This window comes from Xenopus laevis, chromosome 2L, assembly GCF_017654675.1.
Source record: "Xenopus laevis strain J_2021 chromosome 2L, Xenopus_laevis_v10.1, whole genome shotgun sequence".
Lineage (NCBI taxonomy): Eukaryota > Metazoa > Chordata > Amphibia > Anura > Pipidae > Xenopus > Xenopus laevis.
Genome location: NC_054373.1, coordinates 74227342 through 74241626, shown reverse-complemented (window position 1 = coordinate 74241626; position 14285 = coordinate 74227342). Strand labels below are relative to the sequence as shown.

General features: G+C 39.8%; 1 protein-coding gene and 1 long non-coding RNA gene across 3 annotated transcripts in view; both read right to left on the bottom strand.

Annotated features, from left to right (window-relative positions):
* Nucleotides 1-7523: 7523 nt before the first annotated feature.
* Nucleotides 7524-8235, bottom strand: LOC121399651. The gene is made up of 2 exons (XR_005965237.1): nt 7921-8235; nt 7524-7634 (listed from the first exon to the last, which is right to left on the bottom strand). It is a non-coding gene; the product is annotated as an uncharacterized LOC121399651 (long non-coding RNA).
* Nucleotides 8236-13320: 5085 nt separating this feature from the next.
* Nucleotides 13321-14285, bottom strand: part of csmd1.L (CUB and Sushi multiple domains 1 L homeolog) — a 90618-nt gene continuing 89653 nt past the window's right edge. For both annotated transcript variants that reach the window (XM_041580781.1, NM_001114809.1), the window contains 1 exon segment: nt 13321-13551. In XM_041580781.1, the coding sequence (XP_041436715.1) occupies nt 13535-13551 (17 nt within the window). In that variant the 3' untranslated portion in view covers nt 13321-13534.

Sequence of the window (14285 nt, the reverse complement as noted above, 5' to 3'; positions counted from 1 at the left end):
ATACGCATCGCTGAGTTCCTCCCTAAGAGAGTGGTTGTAAGATGCTTTGGGACAGAGATAACGAATACAAAATGAACCATACTGTAAACCCTGATCCAGAATCTGTGAATCTTAGGACAGGAACAGTGTCGGACTGGCCTACCGGGTTATATGTGCAGGAACTAAATACAATCTGAGAACTCCTCCTGATATAATTGGCATAGGCCATAATTCACATAGGCCAGCTCCTCTACTGGACCTTTTGAATAAAAATCACTGTATAGGAAGGAAACTGTTTTATGAAGCTTTGGAATTCTCAAGCACTGACTGTCAAAGGAAGTTTCTGAGTTATACCGTTGTTGGTTTAGGCGTCATTGGGATTGGGCAAAATTTAATAGTTGGAACAAATTGAACTGTTCTGCCTGGGAGACTGAGATGTTATTATTTTTTTCAAATTAAACTACTACAAGTCAGAAACTAAAGTATTATGTTAAGTTGAATAACATTTAAGACATGTAAATTACATGATTTTGTTAAATCTTTACAAGCAAAATAATCCTTAAAGAGTTGGTCACCTTTACATTAACTTTTAGTATGTTATGGAATGGTTAATTCTAAGCAACATTTCAATTTGTCTTGATTTTTTCTTTTGTATAGTTTTTGAATTATTGGCCTTCTTATTCTGACTCTTTCCATCTTACAAATGGGGGTCACTGACCCCATCTAAAAAACAAATACTCTGTAAAGCTACAGATGTATTGCTATTGCTACTTTTTATAACTCATCTTTCTATTCAGGCCCTCTTCTATTCATATTCAAGTCTCTTATTGCAAGCAATGCATGGTTGCTGGGGTAAGTTGGACCCTAGCAACCGGATTACTAAATTTGCAAACTGGAGAGCTTCTGAATAAAAAGCCAAATAACTCAAAAGCTACACATAGGGGCAGATGTACCAAGGGTCGAATATCGAGGGTTAATTAACCCTCGATATTCGACTGCCGAATTAAAATCCTTCGACTTCGAATATCGAAGTCGAAGGATTTTGCGCAAATAGTTCGATCGAACGATCGAAGGAATAATCGTTTGATTCTAAGGGTTTTAATCCAACAATCGAAGGATTATCCTTCGACCAAAAAAAGATAGCCAAGCCTATGGGGACCTTCCCCATAGGCTAACATTGACTTCGGTAGCTTTTAGGTGGCGAACTAGGGGGTCGAAGTTTTAAAGAGACAGTACTTCGACTATCGAATGGTTGAATAGTCGAACGATTTTTATTTCGAATCATTCGATTCGAAGTCGAAGTCGTAGTAGAAGGTCGAAGTAGCCCATTCCATGGTCGAAGTAGCCAAAAAAACTCTTCGAAATTCGAAGTATTTTTTCTTCTATTCCTTCACTCGAACTTAGTAAATGGGCCCCACAATAAAAAATTAAAATCAATTGCAAATTGTCTCAGAATATCACTCTTTACATACTTAAATTTAACTTAAAGGTGAACAACTCCTTTAAGTAAAATAAAAAAGAGGTTGTTCACTTTTAATTTAACTTTTAGTATAATATAGAGAGAAATGTTCTGAGACAATTTTCAATTGGTTTTCTTATTGTTTGTGGTTTTTGAGTTAATTCGTTTTTTTTAAAAAAGTTTACAATTTCCACAATCTGGTTGATAGGGTCCAAATGACCCTAACAACCATGCACTGATTTGAATAAGAAACACCATAACCCCACCCCTTTTGTGTCATAACCATGCTATTTTGTGTCATAACTCTGCACCTCTTTGTCCATCCCCTTGCTGGAATTTTGTCCTGAGAAAAGTTACATCCCAGAGGTGCAAGGTAGGAAGCAGCAGTAGGATCAGCCTGCATGGGAGCCCTGTACATAAGTACAGGGCTCCCATGCAGGCTGATCCTACTGCTGCTTCCTACCTTGCACCTCTGGGATGTAACTTTTCTCAGGACAAAATCTTTTCTCAGGAGTTGTTCACCTTTGAGTTAAATTTAAGTATGTTTAAGCTTGTGCTAAGGTAATCTGTAAGAATAGGGCTAAGCTGCATCTCCTGATGGTGATCTCTGTACTGAGTGCAGGATTTTTAATTGAGCACTCACTGCAGAGAGCAGCAACTTCAGGGGTGCAAGTTCTCTAAGGGGTGAGCTCTTGATAAAGTGCCTGGGATAAAGTGCTATAAACATGACCTTTCTGCTATGTTTCTTTTGTTTCAAACTGCTATATTTGAAAATGAGCTTGTAAAACACAGTTATTTGTAATATTTGTAATGTAGAGCCACATATCGTGTGCAAGCGTTCGGCTACTAATACCTTGTCAAAAGTTACAAAATTTTGTGTGGTTTCCTCATTTGAATACTTTAGCTTCCTGGTCTATTGGTTTTTTTTTTTCGTGACAAAAAAATATAATACTGTTTTTTTAGGTGCCAAGCTTTTTATTTTCTTGAAAAACCTGCTTGGGGGGGAACCAAGATATTCAAAAGAAGAAAATATGTGAGCATTCAGGAACTGTTGCAAAGTTTTAGTAACTGAATGCTCGTGCCTGAAGGCTATAGCATTTTTAAATCAGCCCCTAAGGGTGATGACACACGCTAAGATTCTGGGGAGATTAGTCTCCCTGAAATGGCTTCCCGACGGCTAGAATGTAAATCACCGGCGGGGTGGCACTCAGAGCTCTTCGTTTTCTGAATCCACATGAAGTTTCCTCGTGAGGCAACTTCTGGCGACTTTTGCCAGTATATTTTTTTGGTAGTAGAAATCTATGCCATGAAATATGCACTAACTTAATTTTGGGGGTCAGATATGCCAGATACTTTGGTGAACCTAGCAAACTGTTTAGAAGACCCTGGCAATCATATTAAGGGTGCTTTTTCTTGGTATGCAATGATACATGGGCAATATAATGCTGGAAATTTGAAGCTTTGAGGCAATTTTCTAAATGCCAGATACTTTGGTAAACCTATGCACAATGGGCATCAACCTGTTTGGAGGACCCCTGGCAATCATATTTAGGGTGCTTTTTCTTGGTATGTAATGATACATGGGTGATATAATGATACATGGGCGATATGATGCTGGAAAGTTGAAGCTTTAAGGCAATTTTCAGGTATTTTGTCAAAACTGCCAATTCAGTAGTTTGGAACAGAAAGGCATAGGTACCCATTTTAAATTTGGTAGAATGTGTACTTTACAAAGATTTATGGATTTGGGGGGTAAATACATTTTGGTGTTTTTACCCCACAAAAAATGCAGTAAATGTGTTGATTTTTCAGTAGCTGAAGTAACCTACAGGACTATTTGTATGCATTGGTAAACCTATGCACAATGGGCATCAAACTGTTCAGTGGACCCCTGGCAATCATAATCAGGGTGCTTTTTCTTGGTAACTAATACAGTGTGGGATATGCGGAGCAGCAAAATAAAACCTTTGAAGTGATTTTTTAGAATTTTAATACATTTTTATAAAAACCGAATATATAGTTTTCTGGGATATGCCTGCTTTTTCAGGATTTTTTGGCCTTGGAATCTAAAGTATGCTGATTTCTGCCTTGGTGCTTTCAAAATTAGGTAATATACTGCCAGAGGTTTTTGCTGTACAGAAGTCCTAAATCTCCCTAAAAGATACATATACATATCTGGTACTGGCACGTTCGAGACATGAGGTTTTCCAAATCAGTTAGATTTCCATGCAAAAAATATAAATGCGTTTTTTTTTGTATTTAGCGCTATAAGTCTTTTTGCAGAGGTGGAAATACATGAAAACTCAGGCAGATTTAGAAAGCTCAGGTTCTACTAGGTAAAATAAAGTTTTCCCCTCAGAAAATGCCCCTAAAGTGAGAGAGCACAAAATGTTTCAAAAACATCTGGCACTGAGTGCAAATGATATTGAAATTCTGCTGGCACTTAACGGGTTAATGCTTTTGAATGCAATGTTGATTTCCCAATTGATATGCCTTTGCCGAATGAAAAATAATCTGACACGAACAGCATAGTGTAGTTCTGTGCTTGTTACCTGCTTTGCTGTAGTTTTTGGGTGTGGCTTCTGTATTTATTATTATTATTAATGAGTTTTAGGAACATGCTTTTCTCTCAGGTTATGTCATAGGATGGGCTTAAGCAGTAAGGAATTTTAGGGAGGGCATCAATTCAAATTAAATATAGTTTGTAAATTAAATGAAATTACATCCAAATGGGGCAACAAGCAGTTCAGTCAGATGTGCAGACTGCAATGAATTCATATAGCATATATCCACAAAAAGGTCTGGCTGCACAATCCTTTATGTTTCTGGTGTTTATGCCTTGTAAATATCTGTTTAAATTGGTGGTGCTATGTAAATAAATACAATGTTTACAAAATATACCTTATATAGGGCTGCATACATTTCTACGCAATTTGCCTAGCTCCAAGCTGCCAAAATAAAAAGCCAAACCCTTGTGCCTAAATGCCCTTTATGATGCAAAATGGGTGCGAAAAGGGTAACATTTAATTTAGAGCTTATAGAACTCAGTTGTAACGGTTGGCACCCTGAATATAGAATCAATGACATGCACCTGGTCTTGGCTCGTGCTTCTGCCTGTAGCAGCCACCTTTGGCCTCTCGAGGAGCCCTCAGCTACTCAGATGCCGCCAGGTCTTAAAACGAGAGGTGCAAGGCGAAAGGTTCTAAACAAGCGATGGGGCACAACTGCAAGTAAAGTCTTTGGGCAGAAGGTCGTGGTACAAGGCGTAAGGCAAAGTCGTAGTCAGATCAGGCTGGGTCGTGGCAGGCAGAGAATAAATGTCGCAGACGCCCATTAAAGTCTATGGGCGTCAAAAAAATTTTGTCGCGCGGCGAAACTGTTTTAACGCGCGTCTTTTTTTTTTTTGACGCACGCTGCCATACGAGTCTATGGGCGTCATTTTTTCGGCGAAACGAGGCGAAAAAATTCGCCCATCCCTAGCCAGCGCGCCTTTAAACCAGTACCTGCGGTGGAGACTGGCGTGGCGGGCGTCCCTGCCATCCCCCCACTAGAGCACCAGGGTAAGTTGTTATTACAATTTTTCCACCACCGTTTAGCTGGATTGCCTGCTTACAAACTGTAGGTATAGTATATGGTTCGTAGTGTTTAGCAGGTCTCTCTCTCTTTCTCCTGTCAGCTCCTCATGTTCCCATAGAGAGATATAAAGCCAGGATAGTGTAACACCATTTATTAAAAAGTATAAAAAAGTTTAAAAAAATTTTCACTCACATTTAGGGGCCCATTTACTTAGCTCGAGTGAAGGAATGAATAAAAAAACTTTGAATTTCCAATGTTTTTTTTTGGTTACTTCGACCATCGAATTGGCTACTTCGACCTTCGACTACGACTTTGAATCGAACGATTCAAACTAAAAATTGTTCGACTATTCGACCATTCGATAGTCGAAGTACTGTCTCTTTAAGAAAAAACTTTGACCCCATAGTTCGCCACCTAAAAGCTACCGAAGTCAATGTTAGCCTATGGGGAAAGTCCCCATAGGCTTCCTAAGCATTTTTTTGGTCGAAGAAAAATTGGAAAAACTTTGCATGTCACCAATAATAGTGGAAATTTAAAGGGGAAATACACTTCAAAAAAAAAACCTGGACACTGGGTGTTGGTGTGATATTGAAACATATTGCGCTATTTTTTTCTGTTTCTTTCTCTGTTGCCGTAGGCGCTGATCTGCATAAACAGTTTTGGATACTTTTTTTGTGCAGCTGAGAGACTGTGGGAAGATCGGCAAGAGAAAGTGGTTTTAAAGGACATTTCTTAGTTATTCTCTGTAAGTTGTTATTACATCAGTGTTCTGTTTTGAACAGGAACAAACAGCATATTTTTCTTAGGAAGTACATGAAGCAATAAGGAAAGTGGCTCTCTTCTCACAAGCTCTAAGATGAATCATGCCTCACGTCTATGTGCTGCAAGAACCTGTTCCTATTGTATATCTTGTTTAATTACTGGGAAAACTTATAAAACAAATTTTGTAAACCAGTTTTACTAGTCTTTGACCTTGGCATTCTACATTTTTCCCGTTCTCTCCTTTATAAGGGCTGAACAAAAGATATGCTAACAGTAAATGTATTAGCACCACCTAGTGCATTAAGTTTATATATATACTGTGTGTGTATATATATATATAACTTGGGTGACCTACTGATGGTCTAAATGAAACTCTCCCGATGTCCCATTTTTATTGAGGTGTGTGTCCAAACCTTGCCAGGTTTGAAATTGTGGATGATATCTTCCTTTTATTTAATTTCTTGGCTTCATCACCGTAGACTAGCGCAACTTTCCACCAAATAGCTTTGACGAAGTCGATACCGACGTCTTAATAAATTACCACGACTCCAGAAGAATAATACAAAACACTCTTTATGGCTTAACTATCGATTTTCATTATTTTTTGGATTTTCTGTTTTTTAATTTTTTATGATTTTTGTTTCATTTTCCAACTTTTTCTTTTTTATATACAATTTTCCATTTTTTTCCATAGGGGTCTGATGAAATGTTTTCTCCCCCTTGATGACGCTGACAGGCCATCAGTATAATTGATTAAAGGAATTGTTCAGTGTAAAAATAAAAACTGGGTAAATAGATAGGCTGTGCAAAATAAAAAATGTTTCTAATAACATTAAAATGTAATGTATAAAGGCTGGAGTGACTGGATGTGTAATATAACAGCTACAACACTACTTCCTGCTTTTCAGCTCTCTTGGTTTACACTGACTGGTTACCCTGGCTACCAGGCATTAACCAATCAGAGACTTGAAGGGGGGCCACATGGGTCATATCTGTTGCTTTTGAATCTGAACTGAATGCTGAGGATCAATTACAAACTCACTGAACAGAAATGTACCATGTGGCCCCCCTTCAAGTAGGGTTGCCACCTTTTATAAAAAAATTTACCGGCTGCTGGGGGCGGGGCCTCAAATGGGTGGGAGGTGATGTCAAAAGGGGCGGGGCGTGACGTCAAAAGGGGCGGGCCACGTGACAGAGACAAATCTACAAATTTACCGGTAGCTACATTACCGGTAAATTTGTAATACCGGCCCCGGCCTTGGCACGTATTTTACCGGCTAGGCCGGTAAAATACCAGCCGGGTGGCAAACCTACCTTCAAGTCGCTGACTAACTCAGAGTTATAGAGCTGAAAAGCAGGAAGTTGGATTCTGGCTGTTTTATTAGACATCTGTTCACTCCAGCCTTTATACTTGAAATTTTGGCTAACTAACTATATTAGAAACATTTTTTATTTTGCACAGTCTATCTATTTATACAGTTTTTAGTTTCACACTGAACTATTCCTTTAAATAAGACATTAGGTTACATCTTGGTACTTAAATAACACATTGAGCAACACATTAAGCTATGCAGTAAGGTGGATATTATGTTTCATTTTGCTAAGCAACCGTTGCACATGTTATGTTTTTTACAATTACTAGGTTACAGCGTGACAGTCATAACAAGCCAATGAGTTGTTACAACAAATTAACAAAATAATAATGATCTATAGCAATGCTGATAAGTGATAGATAAGTACATTGATATTTTCTCTTATTCCGTTTTTTCAGGATGTTTTCTCTATCCGCTGGGAGGTGAAGTTCAGCTACTGTCCTAGGTCGGCCCCTGACAAGGTTTCGGGTTACATATAGAAGGACCTGAAAGATGATTTATACAGAAGCATTAGAGTCTTTACACACTCACGCTGTGCGGAGAGATTGGTGGTCCTGATGCCCCCCTAATAATGACGTAAGCCTCCCATCTAAGTACCAGATACAATCCAGTTTTGAGTGTAAGCAGTGCGTATACAAGGGTCACCATACGGGTCAGTGAGCTAAGTGAGTTGTGGTCATACCGGTTGCAATGCAATGGGAGTGGCCTAACAACCCGGCACCAGTTGAGTCCGTCAAGATTCTGGAGTAATATGACCTTAAGTGTCGGTACCTTTCTGGTTACTCTGCATTAGGGGAGATGCGGATGTCAGAGGGCTGGGCGGACCTGATGCGATAAAAGATATATAAGACAGTGCGTACAGTGCGGCAATGGGCTTATTGAAGTTGGGCATACTTAACGGTCCTGCGCTGTGTTACGTATTCTCCGTACCTGCAGTGCAGGCGATACATTCCAGCTACAGAACAGCTGATAAACCCAACTGCTGAGGTATGAGAAGGGGATATCTCCGATCTTATATTGAGATCAAAAGGATACCCTTTGGTTGTTTTTAACCACAATATACACGGGTTACCAGTCCCTGCTCTTCACTTGTATGTCCCTTAGGATGTTGATTACAGGCCAGTGGTTGGCAACACATCACAGATTACCTTCACGCGATTTGTTTATCTATATAACGCTGCTGATGTTAGCAACCTAACCACGCCCACTTATGATGTTACTGGCGCGGTTTGTGCCCTTTTGTTTAATTTGCATGGGTATAAATATGTTTTTTCATATTAGGCTTGTTCTTCCTGATGACGGCTCAAGTTTAAGAGCCGAAAAGTTCAATAAACAAATTTTTTTTTCATCACAAAGACCTGAGTGTGGCCTTTTTTTGTTCTATTCTATGTTCCTGCACCTAGGCAATCAGTTTTCTGAGTGCACCTATTCAGTTGTTTGTTAATTTTGCTAATTTAAATGCATGTAACTGCTCAATACTGACTACTGGCAACACCAAATTGCTTGGATTAGCTCATTAAGCCTTGCACTTCATAGGCAGGTGTGTCCAATCATGAGAAAAGGCATTTAAGATGGCCAATTGCAAGTTGTGCTTCTGTTTGACTTTCCTCTGAAGACAGCATGGGATCCTCAAAGCAACTCTCAAAAGATCAGAAAACAAAGCTTGTTCAGTATCATGGATTAGGGGAAGGCTACAAAAAGCTATCTCAGAGGTTTAAACTGTCCGTTTCAACTGAAATGAATGTAATCAGGAAATGGAAGGCCACAGGCACAGTTGCTGTAAAACCTAGGTCTGGCAGGCCAAGAAAAATACAGGAGCGGCGATTGTTCGGAGGATTGTGAGAATGGTTAAAAAAAGTTCCAGAAAATTTGCATTATTATTATTTGCATTATTATCCAGAAAATGTCTGAATTATCTATGCTACTGGTATATGAAAACATTATTTCATATCTGACACTTTGCGATAGAGCATTACAGTAGATATGTGACTTATATGAATAGATTTTGTAATGTTATTAGTCTTTCAACAGACATTTGAAATTAAGCAAAATGTTTTTAATATTGACAAATAATTGGTGTGTTTTCCATGATACTGTACTAATATATTGATAATACTAGGATGAATTGAATACCAGGATGGGAGGTGTTTTGCGCTCTAACTGAAGAGAGCTCAACCAGGGCTTCTTTAAAGTGACTGCACTCTAGGCCCATAAAGCTTTTATATATAAAAAGTGAGAGGCTTACACAAACAATCCATTCAATCTTTGTTTCTCTTATAGTATGACAGTTTGTTGGAGCTCCTGTAATATGGGACTGCTGGACTGAAGCTTTTCCTTTCAACTTAGTGGGACTTATTTGCAAACACTATATGGCTGATTTATCAGTGTTTGAATTTGGGTGTTTACCACAATTCAAGTTTCCTCCATAACTCACAAACTCGAATTATAAATTCAAACCAAGCATTTATTATTCTAGGAAAACTTGAAAAACTCAAATGTCTTTCTAAAAGCTTACAAAGTCCTATAGAAGTTTTTTTGAGATTTTTTGCGCTTGTAAACTCACCACAAATTCAAGGTATTTGAGTTTTTTTGTGTTGTGATATAGAAATACCCTATTATGCTATATATAATTTGCAATTTGTTTGTGATGTAGAGAAACTCCACTTGTTAAAGTGCAGTGTATAGTTATAGGCACTAAACAGACACCTAAATACACTGATAAAGAAAGTATATAATTTACTCTTTAAGAGAAACAATCTAATATTTAATGAACATCCAGAGACACCATTCCTTTTTTTTCACAGTAAACCTACCTAGTTCCATTTAAATACATTTTAAAATAATCATAATTTATGTTCAATACAATATGATATGCAGATTAGAATATTTAAAGTTAGCCTATAACCCTTAACATTTTACAAAACAGGCCATTGGATAATCTCATATTGAAAAATTGCTATTTTAAGTACTGAAGTCTTTGTGGCTCATGTAGGGGCACAATGATCACACACAAACCGAGAGCACACATACTTGCTAGGTCACATCTGAATGAATGAACAGAGCTGTGTCTTAAGCCCACAGTTGCAGTTAGAATATGCTTTATTTCCAGGGGTGGGTCAAACTGAACAGGCGCCCTAGACAATCCGGTAGCCACCTTGCGCCGCCTGCATTGCCTGGGGGGGGGGGGGAACAAGCAGGATAGATGCACGCGAACCTGGGCACCAGGGAGCAGTGAAACCCAGACTAGTTACTGTATGCAGAGGGTCCTTCAAGAGACACATGCCCAGCACCCCCTCATTGTCTCTCCTTAGGCATGTGCCTCTTCTGCCTACCCCTAGTTCTGGCCCTGCTTATTTCCTGTCAGGTGTTCAGTGAGTAAACACTCAGAATATCACAAAATGGTGACTCAAGGTAAAATGGCAATTTTTAAGATGAAGAGAAGCAATCTGATGGAAGTCTGTATACTGGGTCTCTTTAGGGGGGTATATCCTCTGTGGTGAGATACCTTTAGTACTTTTGCATGCATGAAGAACATGACCATTATCTAGTATAGGTAAATCTAAAAACAGCTGGACTTGCTGAGTAATCAATGAAGACGTTTCACTACTCATCCGAGCAGCTTCTTTAGTTCAGTGAAACGTCTTCATTGATTACTCAGCCAGTCCAGTTGTTTTTAGATTTACCTATACTAGATATACCATGACCTGGATGAATGAAAATCTTCATAGTCAACATGACCATTGTTAGCAAAGCATATTGATGAACCATACAACAGAACAATCAACAAATACTGCCCCAGAAAAACCCTAACCCACCCTGCCCAACCCCCCCAACATGGGTGGGCCTAGACCCCAACATAACAGAAGCATCTACTAGGGGGAGTAGTTAGGCTGAACTGTAGCCATCCCAGTCTCATACCAATATATTGTTTGAACAATAACTAGAGCCCCTGGCACCAGATGAGACGTCCTGAGTGGAGCATTAAACGGGGGGGGGGGCACAGCTGAAAGCATCCCATCGCTGACTATCCATCTACATGGATATCAGCACAATCATTAAGTGCATAAGGTAATAAGAGTTAATGTTTGTGCACATGAGGTTGAAGTCAGATACTAGAAGCAGCATATAGGATTGGGAGTGCCCCTGTAGCATTATCTAGGGCCTGGATAGGGCTCAGTGCACCAGATGCTCATATTTAAGCACCTTAATGGGAAGGATCAAAAAATTAAAGTCTCGGGCAGTCTCAGTAAATGATCCGCCATATTGGCTTACTCACGTGTTGCAGGGTATCCATCAATGCCTATCTGGGCTGTTACTTGGTGCTCTCCGGGCTTGGATGGTGTCAAGCTATTTGTCCGGTTCAGCAGGGGACATAAAAAAGTGTGCCTTGTTGCCCTCTATCACTCTAAGCTTTGCTGGAAAAAGGACTGAGTAGTTAAGACCCGCAGTGAAAAGCCTCCTCTTTATTCCTTGGAAGTAGGGTTGCCACCTTTTCTGGAAAAAAATACCGGCCTTCCTATATATTTATCTTTTTTCCCTATTAATAACATTGGGATCAACCATCATTTTTACCGGCCAGGCCGGTAAAATACCGGCCAGGTGGCAACCCTACTTGGAAGGATGCCGCTGCCTTTGGACATTGACTGAAGAATCCGGGTATAGGGAAATGCGACTCCCGTTGAAGGTTAGCTGATCTTTTTTCCAGGCTGCGGCTAGTGCTGCGTCGTAATCACGGTAGTTGAGGAAGCGCATGATTACAGGCTGCGGGGGAGCCCCTGGTGGGAATACGGTGGGCCCTCTCGATCACCATGAGTGTAGAGATCTGCTCCCAGATTTTGTCGCAGCCAGACCTCCATGAAGCGCTCAGGTGAGTTTCCCTCAGAGTGCTCAGGCAGGCCAACGAGCAGAATATTATTCCGCCGAAATCGATTTTCGAGGTCATCTGCCTTGGCGGCTACCTCTGTCAGTTGTTTAGATAGCCGGGAGAGTTCAGCAGAGATCGGTTGCACAGTATCTTTGACTGCAGACAGCCAAACTTATGTGGCTTTCCTTGCATGTGTCAATACATTCCAAAGAACAAGTTTACTTTTGGCAGTGGCTGTGATTTTGAAATAAATAAGTTCCAGTTAACCGGTTTTCCCTAGCTGATTGTAAGAAGGGATAACAGGGGAAATTCACCTCTTCTGACACTGTAATATGTGGTGGCTATATAGTGCTTTTTTAATGTCAACAAATGTTTGTGTTTCTTAGCTGAAATATGCTCTTTGAGTGCACTGATGGGCTAATCCTGTGTCTGTCAGCACACATACAGTGAGTGGAAGGCAGTGGAGGAATTTTTCTGCTCTGGCCAGGCCTGGATTTGTGGCGAGGCCACAAAGGCCCAGGCCTAGGCTGGCGAAATGCTAAGGGCGGCATGCTGCCCAGACACTTTGGGAGCACATCGTTCCCCAGCACCTAGCAATATGGTGCAAGCGCGTGCGGGGGGATGGGCATGGATGCTAGGATCGCGAAGCCTTGGGGTGCCTCAGCTGGAAATCCGGCCCTGACTTTGTCTAATATACACCAGCTGAGAAAACAACCCATCTGCCATTAGCCCACAGTTTCTTTTTTGGACTTGTGCCACAAAGAGCTCATTCTCGGCCTGCAGATAAACGCAGGCCAAACAACAGCCAATCTGGTGGCCTCTGTCCGCTCTTGTAACTGCACTGAATCACCCTGGGTACAGACAGACACATAGTGGAATATTGCAGCAGATTCAAATTGGGCTAATTAGTGAAACAGAAGTTTGGACAAACTACATTATTTCTGTTTTATAAAGATTTTTTTGTTGCAGTAACTTGTGTGCTTCCATTTAAAACTGCTTTCATTTTGTGCAGTCAGCAAGATGGAAGGCAGAGCAAGCACCACCACTGGGGTAGGTGCTGCAGACTTCAGAGTTCCTGCCTGAGTGGCATTGACTTGTGAATAAAAGTTTTAAATGATCATTGTGACCATAGCATATTTTATGCAGTGACTACATGGGCAGCCCAGTTTTATTTTGGTATGGATGGAATGGAATGGAATGAACATGAGGCATATCTTGCCTAAGAATTCTTAGAAGGAGGTGCCACAGGAACAGTTTTTCAGATGCCCCTGGAGGAGAGATCAGCAATGGACAATATGACTGCCATATAATAAGAGAAAAGCAAAAGCAAAGCTATTTATTCTGCTATAAAAACAATAATATTTATTGTAACTCATATTTAATTTTACATTGAAATGCTGATCTTGCTTGATTTAGTGATAAGTAATTTCCTGTTAAGATAGGTGAAGAGATCTGTAAAATAGACATTTAAGTTTACTTGGTTTGCTTCTTCATTATCAGAATACATAGCTGAAAATTTCTTTATTGATGTTTGTTGCCTACAAAAGAAAAAAAAGATAATCATAAGAATTAAAATAAGAATCAATGACAATGAACTTTTGATATCCCTACAAAAATTATATGTCAGACTTTATTAGTATGCTTTCCAAAGCGCAATTACTATTCTACTGATAATCAAAGTACGGAGAGACTACAAATGCAATTAAGACAATATCACCTTTATAAAAATTAAGTATATTTACCCTTTAATGTCAATATCCCAAAAATACGCATAGCTCTGAAAGTTTGGACATAAAGTAATATTACATTTTTTTATTTCTTACATTTCAAAATTGCAATGTATTCTTTTTACATCTGCTTCGTAAAAGGAATATATTGCAGGTGCAAAACAACAACAATAAATGCAGGTTAAAAACAGTGTCCCAGTCACAATGACCCTATACATCTGTCAATTCTTTCAGCAGAGATGTATGTGAAACCAGAGCTGGGCCAGACCGGTTGCATAGACGCATGTGCGCATAGACGTATATGCAGAAGCGGACAGTCGGGCAGAGAGGGGTCAAAACTGCCCATGTGCCATTTGCTATGCTCTGCGACACTGAGCTACAATTGCATGGATAGAAATTTGTACAGTTCAAGGTGAACAGGAATATGTAAGCACAAAGTTTTTTTAAATTCTACTTTTTTTACAGAACGTTCACATTTTAACTTTTTTACTGCTGGCTCTTTTGGCTAGTTGTGACACTGCCAGGACCACCCCCTGGTGGAGCCA